Genomic DNA, 24,525 nt, shown 5'->3' with positions numbered 1-24,525 from the left:
ATAATACAATGCATATGTTCATTTTACTTTTACTAATGCATGCATTTTAATCCACACTTTAGCCTAATCCATGCATTTTTCACACACACTACTTGGCTAGAGAACTGCATTGCAAAATTCAGAGAAATGTGACTTTCGAAGGATGGCTGTTTTCATTTCCATGCTGTTTTATAAAGTGCAGTTTAGCTGGGTTTGCTTTTATATGCAAACTGAATCAAATTTCTCCTCTATACCTACCTGGTAGGCATAGGTGACCAGGAACTGCAGAGAGGCAAGTAAATTGGCAGGTGGGGGGGGAGGGATTTGGCCAATTCTCCGCAACCAGTCCACTTGATTTCCACACTTGCTATGGAGGAACAGAAGCTTTCCCTTAAGTTCTGTCCCTCCTCTACCAACCAGTTTGCTAGAAGACTTTGAAAAATCATTATCATTGGCCAGCTAAGAGTTTAATATCCTATATTTCCATGCTGGCTGTGGAAAGTGGGTTTGCCCTCCCGCCCCCAGCATAAAAACACATCCTACCAGTCTTTAAGTAGGGGAATAAATGAAATATAGCCCAGTAGCTTTTGTGGACTAATTAATGAATCAATATACTACTGGCTGTCAAAATTACTTACAAATCTGCATTAAGAGGAGCGGCATTTTCCCAGCATTCTTTCGCACTAGGAACCAAAACCTCTGCAAATGTTATGAGGCTAAGGAAAAATAAACACAAGGGGGGTATACAGGGATGAGTACACTGCTCTACCTTTCTCCACCACCATTTCTGTAGGCCTCAACTCACAGAGCATCACTGTTTGAAGTTGGTGCCTCTATGGATACAGGAGAAGTTTTGGGAATCCAGAATTTTCACAGATACTATTGGGTCCCTGCTTCACACAGTCACTTCCCTTCAACTGAGACTTCTGGGATCACTTGATGACAGGGACTGCAACTGGTGTGCCCATCCCCACTCACCCCTCTCAGGCATCTACACTTCATGGAAAAGCCTGCAGAAAGCTTATGAAACTCAACACAAAATGAGTCTCTGCAGAAAGAGGTCCTAAAGACTTGATTCAAAAGCTGTCACTTCAATGGTACTCTTTTTTACTCCCATGCAAGTACACAGTGACCATGCTTTCCTTCAGGGTAACTAGATTGCTGTTGTTGGGGAAACTGATTGGTTTAATCCATATGTTTCTGCTGATCATTCTGAAATGTTCTGTATTTTTTTCCTCCCCTCTTAATTCCCTGTACATTTTGAAATCTGTGAGCTTTTTTTGCATTGTGTTTGGTCAATCTCTGAGAGACATCTCTCAGTAGTATCAAAGTATCAAGGTGTGACGTTGGAGTTGGATAGGGGAGATGCATACCAAAAACCACACTCTGCCCTGAAATCCACAGGGTGACCTTAGACATATCTCTTTCTCAATATAGGCTGCAATCCTAATCCCGTTATCTGAGCGTAAACTCCACTGAGTTCAACAGGACCCAATGCTGAGTAGAGATGGGCAAATCCATCAATTTTGGTTTTCATTTTTCCATGCCAAGTCTACATTTAAATCCATCTTTGCTGAACAAATGTAGTGGATAAAGAAAAGACCAGCCACAGAGGCAAAAATGCCATTGTTATGGCTTCATTAATATCCCATGGAACTGCATCTTATAGTAAGTAAAATGTTCCTTTGTTTCTCTAAAACTGATTAACCGACTTAACATTGGTGTATTCATTTTCTAGGCATTCATATTTTATGAACTCGGCAATTTAACTCACGTTGCAACCCCAGTTTTTCAACGGTTGTATCATTTGCAGTGACAAGAGGAGCCATTCTAACTGCAAATGAGAAAAACTTCAAAACGCCCCTCTCAACATTACAGTAAGTCTGAGCTAATTTGTTCTTTAGCAATGACTCCTAGTAACTGCACTTCATGGCTAATATCCATCATCTCAGTCCACTAATCCAAGCTACCAATGGATTATGTTTATGGAAATTCAAAGTGAGGGAGAAAGCAAAGGCTTGGGAGCAGAGAAAGCAAACTAGAAGGGAGATGCAAGGAGAGAGGATGAGACTGCTTACTTCTTGCACATATTCATTTATATGTCACATTTATTTATTAGATGTATCCAATTGTCATCCAATGGCTCATGGTACACTAAGTTTTCTAATTATATACTCCCAGGAATACTATGTGGAAATGGAGGAGGAGAGAAAATGTCTGAGGTCACATCCACAGCATACATTTAAAGCATAAGCCTTCCCCCAAATAATTCTGGGAAATATACCTCTCACATAGCTACCATTCCCAGCACTCTCAACAGTTTAGCTCCCAGGATTCCATGGTGGAAGCAATATGCTTCAGATGTGCTTTAAAAATATGGTATGTGTGTGACCTTGTTCAAAGCTGCCCAATGAATTTCCTGGCCAAGTGGGGAACTGAGTTTCCCACATCCAGAGGCAGGACTCTGGGGCAACATTTCCCAAAATGTTAAGACTTGGAGCATATGGTTCCTCTAGATTAAATTTGGAGGGGCACACTCTTCAAATACTTTTTTAAAAAACACATATTTTCCTCAATCAGTTTACTAAATGCTGGACAGGCATCCTCCTTGCAACGTACAAGATTGACAGTTACTTTTTTATTTATTTATTTTTACTTTGTTTTCACACTGCTCTTCCTCTCAGCTGGGAGGCTTCTGATTTATCCACTCTTCCCACATCAGACAAATGTCTGGAGTGATGCTCTGTAATTCCCTTGTGCCTGACAGCTGCAGATTGCATCAGGGAATCCTGGTGCATTCTTCTTACCTTCTTTACGATGAAGTTACTACCCATCTACTTGCAAATAGATCCTCTTCAGCCAGAGGGTCATAAAGCAGTAGGTGCATCCAGCATAGCACATCAATTTTTCAAGGAAAATTTCAGCCACTTTCATGGTATGCTAATGTCCCATGCTGAATTGTGGCCATCCCGAATTGTATGTTCACTCTGGGACCCATCACAGACACCCTTTGCCCCATACGTTAAGAGAAAGCAGGCTGGAAAGTCTCTACAACAAGGGCTGATTCTGTCTCGTAGGCTGGACTGCCAGAGATATGTGGAAAAGAATTAAGAGTTGTACCAGGACATTCATGCATTAAATGTAGGACAGCACAAAACCTTCCAAAGTATTTTTGTGAATATTTACAAGCTGTTAAAACGTGGTATCAGATGAGGTGCCTGCAATTGGTCATGAAATCAGATGCACAAGTGTTGAGAAAGGTAGGATTTTTCAAGACTGTATGTGGTTCACCATTTGAAGACACAGTGGCCTAGCTTAATTGTGCATGGTTCATCAATCTAAAGCACAGACTGAACTGTATTATTTTGAGATTGGAAGTGATGTTTTATAATAATAGTAAAATACGGAGGAACACCATATCCTTTCTCTTGTTAAAGCATATCCCCTCATCAACAACAAAAGTTATAGGGATACATGGATATATTGATATAATTGTTCTTCTATTCAGAACCAGATATTCAAATTCAGTTTACTGTGAACCTATCCATGTTCAAACAGACAACTCTACTGGATATATTTCTCCGTTCATTAGATGAATCTTGTATAATCACTTTTTTCATGGATCCATAATTCTTTATATAACTGTCACTATATTCCAGTGCTTGGGGGAAAGTTCTATTATCATTCCAGCAGGCATTTTAAGTAATAGTTTCTGTTGTACAGTGCTTAAAAACTATGGCATTAAGTGATATATGCATTGTAGAAATAAACAGATATTTGGGACAACTGTCAATTTATAATGTGGAAATGTGCTTTGTAGGTTGCTTGCATAAAGATGTGGGTGGTAGTGATAATGTAAGGAGTCCACAACATAAAGAAGTGAAACCAAGAGAGAAGAGAGTAGTTTTATTTACACTCAGCACACACATCAGCAAGCAGCAACAACATTAGCCACATCCCAGCACATTTTCTTCTCTTGCATTCCACTTCCTCTGAAAAGAAAAGAAAAACATTTTTAAAGCAAATAGTTGACTAAGATTTTTCAATTTCAATTTTCTAAATTGTTTTTCCCAGTTAACGAACGAATGAACGAACAAACAAACACAAACCGACTCCTGGTGGGTGCATATTACTTTCTTTTCTGTCCCATATGCAGTCACGGCGCCCACATTTTCTAAGCTGAAAATCCTTCCCTCCCCAAATCACTGATTCATTCTAAGCTGGCAGATTTGTGGGGCACTTCACTGATTTACTCCCCCCCCAAGTGGTTTGGGGGCACAAGATTACTGGGTAGCGTCATCGTTTTTGCCTTCCATTCTTTTGTTAAGGTGTTGATTTGATGCTGCCAAAAGCAGTGCTGGCAAGTCGTGTGAGAGTATTGCTGCAAGGGAGTCGGGAATGGCACTCTGCCATTTGGCTCCACTGCCATTTGGATCTCCTTCCATCCCACCCCCATGTCCAAAATTTGGGCTGGAAAAGTTCTCACATTAGAACTCTTGGCTTGCTTTCTCCTTCCATACTTACCTGCAGGAAATTATCTTCTTTCAGCTTGTTACTTTTCCCCCCACGGAGGAGAGAGCCATCAGTGGCTATTAGCCATTATGCCTATGCTCTGCCTTTGCAGTAGGAGGCAATATGCTTAATACCCGTTGCTGAAAGCCACGGGAGGGCAGAGTGATTTGGGCTTGAATTCTGCTTGTGGGTTTCCTGCAGACATCTGGTTGGCCATTATGAAAACAGGATGCTGGATTAGATAGGCTGCTGGCCTTCTTACGTTCTTACTTGAAACAAGACTCTCCTGGAAGCTAAAAGCATGGGCTTTATATGGGTTGCCTCCTCCCAAGCCTCACTGCGTGTGTTGTTTGAAATAGTCCTAAGGTAGTGCTGGTCTCTTATTCTCTTGATTACAGGAATGATTAGGTGGAACCCTGATCAGTTTAAATCATTTAATCATGTAACATTGCAAAGTGAATTCATACACATTATTCTGGGGCTTACCATTTCGCTGTAGCTGGATGGAAAATGCAAGATGCAGTTGCTTTCTAGCCGAAGTATATATGATGGTGGAGAATCAGTCCTGGATGTGCATGAAGGTAACAGAAATGCTGACATCTTCTAGATTCCTATAGGAAAAAATCCTGTGCCCCTAACAGCAGAGAATAAAAATTAATACATTTAAACTGAAACAAAGTAGAATGTGTACAAAACAGGCTGTGTCTCTACTTACCTTTGTAGGAAATGTCACATCCCAGGAAATGCACCAGCAGCAACTGTGCTGCTTCTCTTCTGACCATGTCTCTCGGACTGAATATTTCACCATGAAGAAATGGCACTTAGAGAAGAGTCAGGGTAACAAGATAGGGGCAAGTCTTCCGGTGATCTTCATGCTTTTAGAGTTCTAATCCAGAAACCCACTGCCCCCAAGAATACTTGTACAAAAGGAGGAATATTAATTTGAAGCTCTTTCATTTCTTATTTTTCCAATCCTATATTCTGTAAGCAATTTCCCCTAATGTGATATTGTAATGTTATATTCATTAATGTATGCGTTTTTAAACCATTGCTTAGTTGGAGACCTGCAACACAAAATCTGGAGGTGTGTGAACTTCAGAGGATAATCATGTCGAGGTTCATATACAGTTTCAAGAAAAGTAAATTATATAGTTTATCATTAAAATGCAGACAAAATCAAATTTCTCTCCCATCTCTACTTATGTCAGTTGAAATCCAACCTCGTCCAAGCAAAATGTGTTCAGAACCTAAGTACTTAGTGGTTTCATTCTCATAAGTCCTCACCAGTGTTGAAATCTGAAACTCATTCTTAAAACACATAAACCACGATTCCTTTTAAAAAAAACCACTTGAGCCAATGAGCAACATTTTTAAAGACTGTATTGATTTCATTATTAATGGAGAGATATGTGATTCAGTGAAGTGAGAAGGCTTATGAGAAGGCCTGTGAGGGAGGAAGTCCCTAGTCCACTGCTTCTTCTGCCAAGAACTCACCTGGTGACCTTAAGAACATAGGAAGCTGTCTTATACAAAGTCAGACCATTGGTCCACCTGGTTTGGCATTGCCTACACTGACTAGCAGTGTACATATAGGAACAATAACACCCCACACCTGAAAGGGCTCCACCTTTGAACACTAAAAACCACTATACAGATGCTAAGTATTACGACTAATCTCTGCAGGAATGGTTTTCCAACTGTTGGCTTCATAATATTCCCCTGAATTCCTATTCTTGGAGTGGGGTCGGCAACCTAAGGCCCATGGGCCGCAAGCGGCCAATGGATCCCCACCAACAGCTTGGGGCCCCCCGCCGCCTGCTCGGTCAGCTCCCGTGCGCCATGCTAAACCAGCGTGGAGCAGAGCGGGGACCGCCTTCAGTGATGCTGCAGGCTTCCCATTGGCTGCCGGAAGCTCCTGTAGCCAATGGGAAGCTGTGCAAGCCTCCTCCACGCAGGAAAGAGTGCCAGAAATAGCATTTGCACATGCATGTATGTGTGCACACGCAAACACACTCCAGCCCACCATGATGTCTGCGGGACCGTGAACCAGCCCAAGCCACAAAAACTTTGCCAACCCCTGACTTGGAGAATGCTCCTGATTGGTCCCTTTGAAGGTGACTCGTCTTACATCATGTTGACATCTGGTAAATGACAGATGGGCAGCCCTGCCTACCTGCCAAAATGATATGCAGGGGGGCAGGGTGAGCTCAAGTTCCGGCCTGCTAGGGGTGGTGGTCCTGTTTTCCATTCCTGTTCCAATGCCTATTTCCTGATCTCATGCTTGGTATCATTTTGGAGGTCTCCCTGCCTGTTAGGTGGAATTCTCTCTAAATCCCCCTGTCAGGACTGGATTTTACGTATTATCAAACATTCTGAGAAATAGATAACATAATTAATTGCTTTTAGCTGTCATCATTCCTAAGCCATCTATCAAGCACTGCGCAATTCTTTGTACATGATGGCAATAGCACCAGAATTAAAGTGTTGTTAACATAATGTATTTGTTACTTTCTAACATGAGTCACACTTTTGTGATATTGAATTCTTAAGCACCTAGAGGGAAAAAAAACCAACTATGTATGTCTTACAGCTCATCACAAATTCCCAGTGTCATATCCTTGGTATTTCTATTGTCAAATCCTTTGTACTGTTGCAGAAATCATGCCAGACAGCAAGATGGACAGAGTAGCAAGCAGAGCAGGCAAATATATTTAATGTTTTGTGCAGCTGAATTTTTGGTTGCAAAATAGCATATATCGTTTGGAGAGTTTTGCTGATCTCATCGTTAGCAGAGGCAACCTCTGTGGCTTGGTAAAATTAAAATTTGACCGTAACCATTGACATTATAATTCAAGGTGACCAATTAAATTTAGCTAAGCGTGTCATGTACTTTCAGAGCCTTATTCCCAGTATCACAGTGGTAATGTTCAATTGCAATCATCAGTGTGCTTAGAAATGGGGGAGGTTGGTACACATTAGGCTACCAAGGGAGGAAAACAAAAGAAAGGGAAGCACTGATTTTCACTTCTCCCCCGCCTTCCAGAAGCGCCTGCAAATGAAACAAAAGCACCCTTTCCCTTTTCTCCCACGTCCCACCCTCACCTTTTTGCATGCAAGCTTTAGCAGAAGTTTAGTTAGATACATTTGGTGGTGGGGAGAGGGGTGGCAATGATGTTTTTGTAGGCAAAAAATGCCCCTCCAATGTTGAAGTCTTAATATTGCGTTAAGGTTGTGTCTTGGTTCTTTGGGAAGTAATGGTCTCCTCTTAAATATGGTGCTCAGGGTTGTTGTTTTTTTAATGAATGTCAGCATTAGCACCACCTCCCCCTTTTAGCTGGTTTTCCCTTTTTTTCTTTTCTTTTTTGCAAAAAAACTTCCCTTGCTGACTCTGATACCCTCACTTTCAGTCACTTCTTTGCATGACCAAATAGTGCTGATCTTGTAACGTTATCCTGTTCACTGAATGCTCTGATCATACTCAGTCGATCAGCTCAGAAAGGAGGAAGAAACAGTAGGAAGTGAAAAGGCTGTACCAAAAAAGGTTGAAAAGGAAAAAAGATGAATATTCATACAAACAAAGCCTGACCCGCGAGCTCTTCCATCTATAGGGCCCATAGGAGGTTTAATCAGTGCTAAACTTTGTCATGCTGGCCACATGACCCGGAAGCTGTCTGCGGACAAACGCCGGCTCCCTCGGCCTATAGAGCGAGATGAGCGCCGCAACCCCAGAGTCTGACACAACTGGACCTGATGGTCAGGGGCCCCTTTACCTTTAAACAGACAACTATCCCTTCTCATAGAAACTGGATTCTGAACGTTTTGCTGTTGACAGTTTTGTTCCTCATCTAGTTGGAATGTTACAAACCATCACATCAGCTCAGTTAATTAGTGCCAGAGGCTTCATTGTCAAAAATACAATATAGCATAACTGACATTTCATTATTTGATTCTAAAACTCACAGAACAGACCCAGAAAGGCACCTCCCAACATATCCCGGACTAATTTTCCAACATGGAATGTGAAGGATTCTGCTTATTTTTTCCTGAGTGGCACTAATAAGATTCAAATAAACCTTTAGGAAGATTTGTATATGCTAAGCTCTATTTCAGTAATCTTGACATTGTAAAAATGCCAGATGCCAGTTTGTTCTGCGGAAACACCTGCTGAAGTGCTATATTCATGCTTCGGCAATATTTAGTTTAGAGTCACACATGGTCTGACTTTATGCCTTTCGTGCATAAAATTGTTTATGGTTTATGCTCTTGACATTGGTTTGGTCACAGGCTTAGGAGGATGCTCCTTCAGAATAACAATTACATTTCGACTGCCAGTGAAATGTTCCACCCTGCCATGGTTCAGAAAGGATTGGAATAACAGTGAGTTTGTACAGACCATGTAAGTGGTAAAGATATTTGCACCAGGGAGAAGAAACATGCAAATTCTGCTTTTAGAGAGCTTTCTATTCCCCACTCCACGATTTAATGTTCTCTTGCTGTCCCTATTAAAATTTAAAACATGCATTTGAGTGCCACCCTTTGGATTTAAGCCCTCTGCCCCCGAGTCTCTAGAAGTGAAATCTCTGAGGGGAGGGTGGATACTTCTTGATTCTTGTGTTCAGGCACAAACAAATGTGCATGAACCCTGGCACATCAACCATTGCTCTTTCTGCTATTTCATACACTGCTGCACTGTTCAAATATACCTACTCTCTCGTGTCACTGTACACTGCTGGGGAAGATTAGAGGGGGTGAGCACCCTGTTTTCCCAAGGAAAGGGACCATTCGGGATGTGGGAATAATCTGCTGAACTCACCTGCTTCAATACAAGTGAATCATGGTCAGTTCACAGTCCACTTCAGAATCCACAATATTTTTGATTCCTTTACAAGGACGTACGGGGGTTGCTTACTGCCCCCATTCCTCTAAAAATGTATTTCTTTTCTTTCTTTCTTTCTTTCTTTCTTTCTTTCTTTCTTTCTTTCTTTCTTTCTTTCTTTCTTTTCAAAATAGGGTAGCCAGCCACCCACAGCCTAGAGCAGCTAATACATGGGGCTCCTTGCTTCTGCACACTTTGAGTGCAGATGCAATAAGTGCTCTGGCATTTGATGGCATCCCATCTCTCTCCAGATGAACTTTGTTGGGGGGGGGGAATGGCTGCCCCTCCCCAACACCTTTTTCTGTCAAATTCCCCCTGAGAGTGGCAAAACACTAGCACATTTGATCTCTCTCTCTCTGTGGACTTGCTGCTGTATTCTCACTCAAAGTGTGAGGCATCAAGGAGTCCCCCCCCCCACCCACTCCAGGCTGTGAGCTACCTCATGTCCTATTTGGAAAAGTTTAAAAGAAAAATTTGTTTTATTGCAGTGTGCAACCCTCAGAGCATCTTGTAAGAATTTCACTTTTTATGTTTCTGCAGGATTTTCCATTAAAAATCCACCTGGAAAGTCACATGAATTGCTGGGATGGACTAGGCTTAAATGGGCCCATCCATACCTTTGCATCATTACACCATTAATAAGTCCCCAATAAAGGAATCTCAGGGTTTGTGGAACACTGGTTTAACATATTGCAAAGGATTATATGTGGTAATCTAAACATATCTTCAGAAAATAGCCAGTACCACTACTGCTGGCTCCCAAAATGTCTACCGATAAGCAGTACATGAAATTATTACTATTATTTTCTGTGGGAAATGAAAGCTGTAGCCCACTATACAGTTACTCGCAAGTAAGTCCCGTTGAATGCAGTGGGACTTACTTCTAAGAAGACACGCACAGGACTGCACTAAAGAAACATTTTGTTTTATTTTATTAATTTTTTTGTAGAAAACAAACATCGAAGCCAGTGTCCAAATCCTTTCAAATAAGCTAACTTCCCACTCACAGTTTAACAGCTGTTTGCTCTGATTTTTATAAGGTTCCCTCACGAGTGTGTCAAAACAATGCTTTACTTCATGTCACCATTAGCATAGCTGTAAACAAACTGAGCCGGTGGTGGGAGAGTTTCTGTCTGAAATAATATGGGTAAGTGACAAGTTTCGCTCATGATTTCTTTTCCTGGAGAATTTTAGCTGACTGTGCCTTGCACATTTCAGACACTCTCAACAGGGATTAGGCAAAGTGTCAGGGGAAAACAATGACAGTGACGACGACGACGACGAAGAGGACAACAACAACAACAACAACAACAATGCTATATTATCTGATAGGCATTCACTGACGTATGAGGTTTTGCCCTACAAAAGGGTGCAGAATTTCAGGATACAGTTAATATAAATGGTTCTAATCCTTCCATTACTCTACTTTTAGCCCACTGTTTCCTTCATCCACCAATATGAGCTAGCAATAGAGTCTCGTCCAATATTATGCGAACCAGAATTTCTCAAAAGGAAGTTTTCAGAGGCGGGGAGAATGCTGGTGTATTTCAACTCTATCACCTCAACTTTATTTGGAAAGAAAAGGCCCTGTTGCCTTGTTCTTCAGATGTTTAACCATGTGTACTTTTAGAAAGGAAATTAGAGAAATCTTGTTCTGTTTCTCTTCTAATGTAATGCCTAAAATAGGTTGTGTATACAGATTATCGTCTCATGCCTGGTGATTTGATCCTTGGAAGGAGGCCTGCTGAAGGTAGAAGAAAGCTGAAATCCTACACACACTTACCTAGGAGTAAATCCCACTGAAGTCAACACAACTGGTATTTCCAAGTTAACAGCTATAGTACTGTGTAGTAGAAGGCCCTTGTTGTTGTTCCTTTAACCAGTTCTAAGATTCCTGTTGTTTGTAATCTTTGTGGCACCACTTCCTTTTTCACCCCTAATAAGGAACTTCATACCTCTGTGTGACCATATGATTAGCTTCACACTATCATGAATGTGTATTTTAATTTTTAAATCTTTCACTTCCCCATTTCCTTGAAATTCATCATCATATCTATTGCCTCATCCTTTGGCAATGTGTTTGCTTTGCAGATAGGCTTGATGATGTTCAGAGCAATGGCTGCTCCTTAAATAGAGAGCCTTAATTTCCTTCAGCTCTGAAAACAGTAGCAGTACTGTACTCAGTATTTAATTTTTTGCCATAGTAGTAAATGTGCATTTAATTTGGATTTTCACCTTGGACTCATATGATCCACTGTAATGGTTGCATGTTCAAGTGTGGAACACTTACTGCTTCAGTTCTCCTGATATTGCTTCATCTAGAATGGTTACAGTTCTTCCTTATATTTCAGTGTTATATTTCAGTGTTTTTGGCAGAATTTAGGCCACAACTTTATTGATTACAGCAAGTGAGTGGTTGCATAGGCTCTGGTTCGACTAGCTCCCTGCACTGTTGCAGGTAGCGCTGACCCAGGGCACTACCATAGGTCAGCCTAGGGTGAACACCTGGGATGGCGGAAAGCCTAGGAGATGCTATGTCCACCACCCAGATGTCCCCCTGCACTCAGGCACGGGCACAACCCCTCACAGGGTTGACTAAACCATTGAGTCCCTGGATTCCTTTAACAGAATACCCCTTCACATAGGGATGGCGAGAGCGTTTCCCCCATCCCTATCACATGAACCAGAGCCTATCCACAACCTTACAAGTTGTGATGATTTGCTTCACAGCAGGCGAAACCCAAATGGCACCTGCCAATCAGCCAAGTGGGGAAAATTCCTGCCGTGCCACTGTCCCAACGACAGACGACACACGGCGGCATAGCAAGGTCAAGCGTGCAAGCCCTAAATATAGGGAGAGGTGGTCAGGTGTTCCAATGCACTGAACAAGAGAGAAAACTCAGGGTCACGTGCATTGGCATATATAGGTCCCTTGATCCATTAGGCTAGCGTCCCATTGGTCAGATTAAACCCAGCAACAAGGGACCTACCAATCAGGTGTTGTGGCTATCCAATCGTACCCACCCACAACACAAGGGTTTGGTTGCCAGGTCTCACCGCAACACGTGCCCTCTTTGAGGGAGGACACAGTTTCTCAGTATTCTTTGGTGTTTTCTTCATTCCAAAAACATAATCTTATTCATTACCCAGCTCTTGAATTCTTTGATTTGCTTGAAGCTATGCTGTGTTTGTAGGCCTTTGCTTCTTTTGCGTCTTTCGTCATACTTTAACAAAAAAATACCCCCCCCCGAAAACTCCAGATTTTCCCATATGTGGGGAATGGGTTTTATGGAAATCACTCCCACCCCAGAAGGGCAAGCTTCCTTTTCTGTCTCAGCCTCGGTACTTGATTTGCTTATTTTTGGCTGCCATCTTATACCCACTTACCTTGAAATAGACTCCATTGAACTCAGTGGGTCTTACTTTTGAGTATACATCTATAGGAAGCATATCCAACTCTATAGAGACTGCGATCTACTTCCAGTATAATAAAACTGGGAGTAATCTACCCATTGACACTGCACATAGTTGTTGAGTGTTTTTTAACAGGGAAAACCAAAGTTGTTGAGCTTTCTTTAGAGGGGGAGACCTAAGTTGTTGATCTTATTTTAGAGGGAGGGACCCTTGCATTAAATAGCTCACCCTAAAGCAGGCTTCCTCGAACTCAGCCCTCCAGATGTTTTTGTCCTACAACTCCCATGATCCCTAGCTAGCAGGAACAGTGGTCAGGGATGATGGGAATTGTAGTCTCAAAACATCTGTAGGGCTGAGTTTGAGGAAGCCTGCCGTAAAGTCTGCAGCTCTCACTCATTCACACACTTTAACCGCAGACACAGGAAAATAAGGCACTCACTAAAGCGCTGGCGTAATCGACCACAATTGACCAGGAATGCCACGCGATCAACTGGTAGATCACGATCAACTGGTTGGACATGCCTGATCTACAGGATTGCACATCTAGGCAGCAATCACATGGACCTTAAGAATAAGCTTCTTAGAACACAGTGGGAAGTATTTCTGAGTAAATATGCATAGATTTGAAATACATGCCCCTTTTTCAGTCTGCAGCTTTTGATCTTCAGTGCAGTGCCAGCCACTTGCATTTCAGTTACTTGCACAGCACATGCAAGATCCAGGAGTTCTGTTACAATACCACAAGTCAATGTGCTGCCCTCCAGATACCACTCCCATCAGCCACAACCAGGGTGACCAATGGTCAGGGACGATGGGAGTTGCTGTCCACCAACATTTGCTACTCCTGACGTAGTACCAGAATTACAGAATCCTGGCTTTGTCAGATGAGCTGAACTGTAATGTTGCATGAGCTTTGATCTGATCTCTTTATCAGTGTTTCCAAATGCTAAATGCCTCAGCCTCGTATAGTATTCATCTATTCCCTCTGCAGCTGGCCATGTTGCTTTCCCAAGCATACATATTTTAAACTCAATGTTGGCTTTAGGGTCCAAATAATCTAAAGAGGCATTTTACGGCAGCTTGGAACTTCTCCTCCTGCATAATGCAAGAGGCAAAGCTCTTTTCCTGGTATTTAGAGTAACAAAAAAGGCCAGGTATATATTTTACAATCCTATTGTCCATTTTCTCCCTCACCTTGTACCTGCAGTACTATCTGAGGCAGTCCTCAAGAAGCCACATTGGAATTGCAGAACTGACATCTGCAATTTGCATCTCTTTTGTTCCCCAAAGAAGGAAGCCATTTTCTTCAGTCACTTGTTTGCTTTCCCAGTCCGTTTCTAGGCTTGGATTTCTCATCTGTACTGATGTGCAAAAGCACAAGCAGCCCACCTTTCAACATTCAAAAGGAAGAGCCAAAAGTCCAAATGGCTTTTGCACAACTCAGCCCCTCTTACAGTTTTTCCTCTTCAACAGCAACCCACACAGACTATTGCAGAGGAGGAGTTGGCAACTGCCTCCCTACTTCCAATTACCCATTGTGCAAAGATATGGGATTTGTTTGCTGGCAACGGGACGGCTGGTAGGGGAAGGCCTATTGTGTCAGGAGTGGGCATATCCCATTTCAGGTTGGCCCTAGACTCAAAGGAATCTGGGATCAACTCTGAAATAGACCACACCCTTATGAGAGAGTGGTATATGCCTCTTGAGCCTACACCTACCCTCACAGTCAATATTGCTATGTTTTACCTCATTCACCAGATAGACTATTGCAGGAAACCCTCAGTTGCCTTCAACTAATATCTTTGATCCAACAGCCTTCAACTTGTCTTCTTTTCTCACCTCCAATTCTTCTATGTGAGCTGCCTTCCTCTGAAGTGACAGACACACCCTTTCAGAACATGCCACTGTACAACCACTGTTACTGTCCATTCAAAACATGGCTTCTGTAAAAAATATATGGCTGACCAGTGGATATGAACTCATAAGGTTGAGTTTGTCTCTCATAAAAAAGAAGGCTTTGTTTTATATGGGCACTTCTCATTTATCTTCAAAAGGATTGTCTAAAGCTCACAATACATGTTGCAATTTCCCCCCTCTACACATCCCTCCCCACCATGTTCTTTTTTCTGTCACTTAACTTTTATCACCCTGGAACTTTTTCAGCTCAAAGTGGCTCTCCCACAGCTGCTTTTTCATTTGTGAGGAGAAAGATGCAGGGTTCCCTCATCTTTCCTTTGCTTTCTACTCAGAGATGAGACAGCAACTCAGAGAGGAAATTTTGAGCTGAAAATGACAGAAGAGGAATCTAAAGGATCTTCTCCCCAATCTAAGGCTGAGATGTCCGATAACTCTTGAATAGTAGATAGTTGTCACAAAACTTTCATTTAAATGCAGCAGCTTTAGACCTTGTCATGGCAATGCTTGGAATCTGCACAGTGCTTGAAATTCTTTCACAGAGTGTAACACAATAGATTTTTGAGGATTTAAATATCAACAGCAAATTTAAAAGAAAATTGAAAGCTTACCCATGAATTCAATTCCTAAATGGTGAGCTATACACCAAGGAAAGCATGTAAATGAAGGACAAAAGAAAAAGAAGGTAAACATTAGTAAGGAGCCATTGAAACCAAATACATTATTACAAGCTGTAAGCACAAAGACATTTGAGTGTCACTCATGGATGTATCAAAATTGCTAGGATACTCCCACATGACCTAGAATGCAAGAATTTGGTGCACATATAGTCCAAAAGCACTCCTGTTAATAGACACTACATATAATTGGAACATTTGTATACCTCTCCATCAAAGCAAGCATACCCCAACATTGTCACGAAACTTCCACACTAAATCCTACATGTGTAGAATTTGTTGCACATACAGTCAAAAGATGCTGCTTCCTGGAAAATGTTGACAAATGAATATAAAGTATATTCCCCAAAAGTTGAAGTTTTCAATGTATCCAAAAATATATTTTAAAAACATATATTACAATACAAGGCACCGTGATTAATAAATACATTTAGAAATGACACACTGTAGAGAACATTGAGGACATATGGGACTGCGGGGGGCGGGGGGAGAAAGCCCCCATTTTAGGGTCCTTCACACCAACTAAAAGCTGGAAAAAGATTATCCAAGACACTAAGGTTACTTTACTTGAAATGCCTAGAAACAGTGCAGTTATACACGTCTCCCTTGGTGTTTTGTTTTTCTTCTTGTTTATGTATTTCATGCATTGTCCAAAAGGTTCTTTTCCTTCCCTTTCCTTCATTCTGGAGGAATTTATACTTGCAGGTATGGTAGCTGTTCCTTTGAATGACTGTACTTTAATAATAGTTATCATTGTTGTTGGCTTGATGTTTAAACAACTTGCAATTGCTAGGCAACCTCAGAAATGCAGGGTACATCATGAGAGCAACGGTGCAAACCTCAAAAGCTTTTCTCATAAGCGTTTCACACAATAGTTTGGCAATGTTGGTTCAGCAATGTTCAGATGCTTCAGAATGCCCTGTACTTTCCAAATAGCTAAAAATAAATGCCACCTGGCAGAGAGACCTTCAGAACTCTGAATACTGATCATGTATGCTTTATATGGAATTATTTAAAATAGAACATTGCTTATCTCACAAGAAATAGCTCCAAGTGGTATCGGGAACCTTCAGAAACAAATATCTGCTTACATTATATAAGTTTTCAGCCTAGTTTTTAAACTGCTATGGCTACAATCCAGCTAGAAGTTTTCTTGGAAGGCCCACATCACACACCAATCCTTTCCTGACTTGCAATTTTCACACTCCATGTCGCCCCCAGCAGTAGCTTTCCTCCCTGAAGATTTCAAATGGATGTAAGAGCAACACGTTATTTGAATTTCTACTGAGTAAAAGGATCCATTTGCTTTTGATCTAGATCTCCACTTCAGTGGGACTTGTTCAGGATAACAAACCTGTTAATTGTTTCCAGGACGCGTGCTTCTTAAATTATAAGCTTACTTTATAACAGACAAACATCATCTGGAGAGCATCCAGTTAATAAGAGATGGATCAAATTCCATTGTGTCATTCAGGCTATCAATGCAAACCCCTTGCACCCACTGAAAAGTTCATCAGGATAGCTTGAAGTTACAGAAATTAAGTTTCCATGGTGTTTTGATAGAAAGTAATCATAGTGGTGCATAATTTGCCAAACATTTCATATTGCCCACTGATCATTCATGCAAATAGGCTCGCTTTTTGCTGTACTTTGATCATACACAAAAAACATACACAATGGCTCTGTTGGGTAGCTAGAAAGGGCTAGACATACCTTTCGCTGAAATTAATGGCTTTCACCCCAGACCACTTAATCTTACACTGTAATGTTCTAGAATATATTTGTAGTGGTGGTGAGGCTGTGTGCAATGATTGACTGAAATGGCAGAGTGGCTTAGGACTCTTAAGACTCTTGTTGGCTTACTATGAAGTCAAAGAGGAGACAGGCCGAAAATCCTAGGGATGGAAGTGTAAGCAATAAGCAGCCTTGGAAAGGAGGACCAGAGGCCCCAGAGACATGGGTCAAGGTAAGGCAGAAAAGAAATGGTAGAAAGGAGATGGGACTATAAGCAGGAGAAGTATAGTACTGGGATCCACAATTAGATTCTAATTAAGACACTATATATTTGGCTGCAAGACACTTGTCCCATTGATTTCAGTGGGACTTAGTCATGCCTAACTTCTTCTGGATTGTATCCCAGAGATGTGGAGAATCTCATTTAAACACATATGAACATGTGAGGTCCAAACTATGGAACTTTAAAGGGATGAGCTTTTATGCTGTGAGCTATGGGAAGAGTCACAGCTCAGCAGGAGGGCACAGGCTTGGCATGGAAAAGGTCCCAGTTGCCATCTCCAGTATCTCCCAGAGTGGGTTGAGAATGACTCCTGTCTGAAACTGTGAAGAACTGCTGCTGAATAGATTTGACCAACGGTTCCCATATTTCACTAACCATTATTTTGAAATTATAGAAATATGTGGCCTTCACACATCCAAAGTGTGCTTGAAAGAATAACACTCAACCACATTATGATATATGACATCCACATGTATGTTTCTCTGAGGAAAAAATATGCTAATACCGTAAAATATTTATTGTGCATGGTTTATTTGGTTTGGTAAACCAACTGAGATACCAGTAGTTTGCTTCCTTTCCAAAATGTTATCTGATCTCCAGGAAATGAGAAATTCAGCTATAAGGCAAAATCAAGCTATGCTCCTTTTGAAAGTCTATGCAGAAGAGCTGATAAAGAAATTTTATTTTCAAAACTGGGTCAAATACGTTACAGAAATAACAATGCTTTTCAATGGCAATCTGCCATCTCCTTCAAGGGAACAGTGATGTATGATAACAGAGAAAGGAATACTGTTGTCTTCTCTATATAAAAAAAAAAAAGTGAATGAGAAGCTGTGTATGTTTGTGAAAGCCTATGATAGAAGTGCTTTGTCTTAAGAACAGGCAAAAAACCAGAACTGAAACAATGTTCCCCAATCATGAAAAGCTGAGCATGTTTGTTTGATACCAGCCATTCTTGAAACGAGCGTTAGAGAAATTCAATGATCAATGTAACACCGAACTGCTAACAATTAACTTTGCTAAAACTAAAATTGTCCGCTTTGGCCGCTCCTTTAGGAAACAAAATTGGAATATGAAGGGAAATGCCATAGATCAAACTAAGAACCTCCAATACTTAGGCATCACCTTCTCTTACAACGCCAAATTCTCAGCACATTTGACCGCATCAGCCACCTTAGCAGAAAGAAGTGCTAACGCCATTCTTAGACTATTAGAAGGAAAGGTGCTGGTTTCCTTCCTATGACCCTAAAAGTCTTTCAGGCAAAATCTCTGGTCCAACTTCTATATGGTTGACAAATTTGGCTCACTGCCAATCTTAAGATTTTTGAAACAGTCCAATCAAAATTTCTTAGATCCCTATTCGGCACCCCTAAGAGCACATCTAATGTAATATTAAGGCAAGAGGCAGGACTGTCCAGAGTTGAATTAAAAGTCTGGGAACAAGCAATATCCCTCTGGTTGAAAATTCATTATAACCCAAAGGGAATGTTATCTCATTTTCTGGCCGCAGTCCCTTATCCACCTTGGCTTACACAAATTACTAACAAGATCAAACAAATTGGCCTAAACCCAGAAGACCTCTTTAATGGAACTTTGAATAAGGCAAAAACAATTATTATTCAGAGGCTTTTCGATATTGAACTGCAAAAAGAAGATGCCTTGCTCCGTGAGAACTACAGGTGTATAAAATCTTGGCCTAATTTGGCAGCTGCCCCGTATCTATCCAATATTACTTATGAATCTTATAGATGGGCCTTCTCCAGAGCTCGATTTGATGCGATGCCTTCAGCTGTGTTACACGGCAAATTCTTGCGTGTACCAATCGATGAACACTTTTCCCCATGCATGTCCAATAAGGTGGAATCTGCTATTCACATTCTTTTATTTTGTGAACTCTATAGTGAAGAAAGCGCAAAATATGGTCTGAAGCTCAACATAAAAAAAACCAAGATCATGGCCACTGGTCCCATTACCTCCTGGCAAATAGAAGGGGAAGAAATGGAGGCAGTGAGAGATTTTACTTTCTTGGGCTCATTGATCACTGCAGATGGTGACAGCAGTCACGAAATTAAAAGACGCCTGCTTCTTGGGAGAAAAGCAACGACAAACCTAGACAGCATCTTAAAAAGCAGAGACATCACCTTGCCTACAAAGGTCCGTATAGTTAAAGCTATGGTTTTCCCAGTAGTGATGTATGGAAGTGAGAGCTGGACCATAAAGAAGGCTGATCGCCGAAGAATTGATGCTTTTGAATTATGGTGCTGGAGGAGACTCTTGAGAGTCCCATGGACTGCAAGAAGATCAAACCTATCCATTCTTAAGGAAATCAGCCCTGAGTGCTCACTGGAAGGACAGATCGTGAAGCTGAGGCTCCAATACTTTGTTGGGAAAGATGGAGGGCACTAGGAGAAGGGGACAACAGAGGACGAGATGGTTGGACAGTGTTCTCGAAGCTACGAACATGAGTTTGACCAAACTGCGGGAGGCAGTGGAGGACAGGAGTGCCTGGCGTGCTATGGTCCATGGGGTCACGAAGAGTCGGACACGACTAAACGACTAAACAACAACAACATAGTGAAGAACGATCACAACTCATTTTACCCCTATTATCAAAATTCACACGCTTGCAATATTATCTGGAATTCCCCCACGAAAGATTACGTAAATTCCTTTTGGAAGATTCGTCAAGCTCAGTATCCTACGCTGTGTCCAATTTTTGCACCTTTCTATGAAAAAACATAAATCTCTTTTATTGAATAACATAACAATTTGTCCTGCTCTCTGATGATGATATTGCTGATCCTTTGTTTGGAGTTGTGTTGTTTTGTATTGCTGGCTCTTGCTGTAATAAAACTAACTGACTGATACCAGCCATTAAAAAGGGGGGCAAGGGTGTCACCAGTAGGATATAGGGATCCTCTTGAGAAAGCAATTCTATCCCATCCCAAAATGCCTCTGGTCTTCTACAAACATGATGTCTCCTCAAAATTATTCCTAAAGACCTTCACATCTGCTTGAATTTTGCTGCAGATTAAATGTTCCAGCGAGGGTGGGAATACCAAATGCCAAACATTAAAGAACAATGGATAGCCATTGCATACATTCCCTGTTCATGAGCTTCCACGGACATCTCAATGGCCACTTGTGGTCTCGCCCAGCAATGTAGTTCTTTATGTGCTTTTTTCATTTGCCAGCAGAAAGGCTAGAGTGACATCACTCAGATGACACCTTAACTCTACTACGCAGCCAGGCTTTGTTCTTCATGGAGTTCTTTGTGCAAACAATGTTAATTTTCATTCATGCAAATTAGTCCTGAAGTAGCTTGAAGCTAGTTCCACATACCCTTAAGGGACAGAAAAATCAATGCAGGGAGGAAAAATCTTCTACCTTTTCTTCCCATATAAGGTGGTTTGCAGTGCTTTAAAAACTGACACCAACAGAGCTGCCTAATATAGTCCACGAAGAACCCTAATGGAATACCAAAGGAAGAACGGTGGCTGGAACAGCTTCCCACAAAAACCTTTCTTTCAAGGTTCAGGGCAGACTAGAGGAATAAACTATTGATTTCAGCTCCCTGCAGTTAACACAGCGCAACTCACTTGAGTCTGCTCTTTGCTGAACAGCTGGAGTTGAAAGTCCATTTCTAACTTTGGAAAAGAAAAGATAGCCTAATGGTCAACTTTACATATTGCGAAATGTTAGAGATATCTATATCTCTAACATTTAGCAAACCACTTACCTGGAAGATTTCAGTGTTTTCCTGCTATCTTTCATCAGTTCAACAAATTATTGTTTAATAGTACTGATTAAGATCTCATTACAACCAGCCAGTGTGATATGTAATCTATTTGGGCACTACATTCATTTCTAAAATTGGACATGTCCCGGGGAAAATCCAAATTAACTGTGTGATGGATTCCAATAAGCGCATGCAAGTGATGCCTGCAATAAAATGTTGCAGTGTGAATTTTTCCTGTTCAGTGAGCCAGCCAACCAGCCTTCTTTCAGGATATTCCCTTCCCAATGGTTCCCTGCTTTCCTCTTGCAACAATTAGCATTCTATAACTGTTGTTTTGTTTGTTTGTTTTTTGTAAACCTGAACACTTGGTTTCTACTCATAAAGTCCTCTAATACCTCCCTCTTAAGTGAAGATGTTGCCGTTTTGCCAGCATAAGAATCTATATTCAGAAAATAAGTTTGCTATTAGCATAAATGATTTTTTGGCTGGTGCTACTTTCAGCACAGGTTAATATCCTTAGTGTCCTTCAGTATGACAGAGCTGCATGTCTGGAGTGGCTCCCCAAGTTTACATGTCCAATGCAGCCAATATTATTTAAGTCTAACATCAAAACAAATCGGAACAAACTCTAGTGTTGTTGAGCAGTTGCCACTGTGCACTGATTGGGACTCTAGAATCCATCAGCTAGGAGCCCCCTGTCCGCAGGCAAGAACATTATGCTAGTGTTATCGGATTGATCCCTGGCTTTCACTTTTCTTCCTACTCACAGATGAAATGTTCACATTAATGATAGTAAGCCTTCATAGGGAGGCAGACAATTACAGGATTTAATGTATCTAATTTAAAGCAAAGCTCATATTTTGGCAATGATTCCGAAGCGGGGGTGTTTTATTCCAGGGTGTGTGTATACACATACAGCCATAAAGTGCACTCATCATATTGTTTGGATATCATTTTTGGGTGTTTTTTTTGAAAGCACCTTTTGGTAGAACAGTTATGAGCCATCTTGCATTTTACAGAGGACTGCAGAGCTGGGCACAGTGATGCAAAGCATGTCTACTAAAATGCTTGTAGAGCTTTTAATATTACTTGATGTTATGTGACATTTTCAGAAGACCATTGTGAACACCAGGAGATTAGGAATGATGCTCAGCAATTACCCCCTTTGGTGCCCAGGCAGAGGCCTAGATTGAGCACCTGATCTGCAGGTATAATATTGTAAAGTTGTAGACTGGAGTCCTGAAAGACTTTATCAAATTTCTGCTAGAGTTAGCACTGCTGAAGGAATGCAAAAGAGAAAAGCCATGAGCTATGATTGATGTGTGGCTATCTCCGAGACACCAGGGGGAAATCACATGCTGTGATAGCTGCACCTGCAATCTTATGACTCATTCCTTTGATCCTCATGGGAGGGTTTTAGGTTCTCTAACATGTGACTCATGTGGGCATAAGTTATGCACCAGTTAGCTTCCTCAGCAGGATACAGCCTATAAATATGAGAGCTGCCAGGGAGAACCCAACATAGACCAGAATGGTTCTATGTGTTAACAATCTAGAGGTGGGGAGAGGATTATTTACTGTCATGTCTTAGGGTTCTCATTTTTTTCTAATTTCCCCCCCTCATTTTGTCTCATTTTTCAATCTTCATTTCTTCCCATTTCCACATCAGCTTGCGATATTTATTTCTTAAAATCCTCATAAAAATCATTATTTCACTACCCATTTCTCCCGATAAACACAATTTTCTAGGCACTTTAGCCTAATACACAAAGGGCTTGCAAGCAATTTCTCCTAATGTAATGCACTTTTGTATGTCATTTTCATAAATGTATTAATTTTTAGGCACACTTCACCTTGGTATATGCACTTTTTGTACCATTACTTGGCTGGAGAAATGCATTGCAAAATTCTGAGAAGTGCCTATTTTGAGGGGCGGCTGGTTCATATATTGTTTCATGTGAGGCAAATTTGGTAGATCTTTACATACAGTGGTACCTCTGGTTACGAACTTAATTCGTTCCGGAGGTGTGTTCTTAACCTGAAACTGTTCTTAACCTGAGGTACTACTTTAGCTAATGGGGCCTCCCACTGCTGCCACGCCACCGCCACGCAATTTCTGTTCTCATCCTGAGGTAAAGTTCTTAACCCGAGGTACTACTTCCGGGTTAGCGGAGTCTGTAACCCGAAATGTTGGTAACCCGAGGTGTTTGTAACCTGAGGTACCAATGTATAATCAAATTTCTCCTCTACTGTGCTCCACAAAATTGTGCTTTTGTCCTCCATCTTCCTCTGTCCTGCTTTTCTGTGGCTTATAAAGCAGAACCAGACCCTCTCTTGCTTCTGTTTTTGCAACCCCGTCCAACTTCAGTACACCTGAATTCCCCACTGCTGGTCTGGGTAGGAAAGCAAGCAGCCTCCGCAGCTTCTCCAGCCTCATTGAATTATTTTCAGTATTCTGGCTGGCATTGGTTAAGGTTGGGGTCAATGTAAATATCATTCATGCTTATAAGGGACTGGAGGGGGTGAGGTGCCATGCAGAGAGCAGCATGCATTTTTGTGGGAAAGGAGCTGGGAGCTTTAAATGTTCACTGGTGAAGTATGAGGAAAATTTGCCTCCATTCGCGTGAAATGCAGAACGCAGCAGACTTTATCCTGCTGCTTTCAGATATGGCAGAGGGGCCCTTTGTCTGCACGTACAAAATACCAAACAAAACATTTTACCTCTTGCCCTCCCTTCAAGTTCTTTAATCTAACTCTGCTAATTGCTTTCCTCAGATTCCGGGATTAAGATGAGAAATGAATATTAAAATATTAAGTGAAAATTCAATTATAAAATTATAATGTGACACTGTTCCCCAGTCTATCAAAAGATTATTCTGTAAGGAGAAAGCAAAAACATCCAACCCTAATTTAAAGCAATACATGCTATTTTCACAATTGGGTATAGAAATTAGCTAACCTTTTGAAAAGCACAAAGGGCTTGCCTTATATACACCCATCAGGTTATCAAAGCATTCATCCTGAGATTATTATTTTTAGTCTGGGTAGTTGCCAACTATCCCCACATTATTCCAGATGCAGCCTGTAATTATTTCCTTGGAGAATATCACTTAAACGTCTAAACCCCAGAGAAGAGTATCTTGGGGCCCACAGCCTCATTTCATGTGGGTGGGTCAAAAGGGGGGCAGGACAAATGGTATGGCAGAAAGTGAGAGAAAAAGAGACGTTTACTCACTTCCAGCCCTGGTCCCACCCACAACTGCCTGCCCATCGCTTACCAGACAGCAGCCTCTAAGAAATTGCCCCCAAAGAAATGCAACCCTCAACACTATTGTGCCCATCATGGTGTTAGGCATGCAGTTATTTGTAGTCACTAACAACACTACTCTATGCATGC

General features: G+C 41.3%; 1 protein-coding gene across 2 annotated transcripts in view; it reads right to left on the bottom strand.

Moving 5' to 3' along the window:
- The window catches only part of LOC118096556 (pro-neuregulin-3, membrane-bound isoform), a 327,593-nt gene that overhangs the window by 78,437 nt on the left and 224,631 nt on the right, over window positions 1–24,525 (bottom strand). For both annotated transcript variants that reach the window (XM_035138508.3, XM_088670153.1), the window contains exon 3: window positions 15,307–15,333. In XM_035138508.3, coding sequence (XP_034994399.3) covers window positions 15,307–15,310 — 4 coding nt within the window. In that variant the 5' untranslated portion in view covers window positions 15,311–15,333. The remainder of the gene's footprint in view (window positions 1–15,306; window positions 15,334–24,525) is intronic.

This window comes from Zootoca vivipara, chromosome 5, assembly GCF_965207765.1.
Source record: "Zootoca vivipara chromosome 5, rZooViv2.hap1.1, whole genome shotgun sequence".
Lineage (NCBI taxonomy): Eukaryota > Metazoa > Chordata > Lepidosauria > Squamata > Lacertidae > Zootoca > Zootoca vivipara.
The sequence above is the reverse complement of the archived record's forward strand: the minus strand, read 5'-3'. Positions and strand labels throughout refer to the sequence as shown.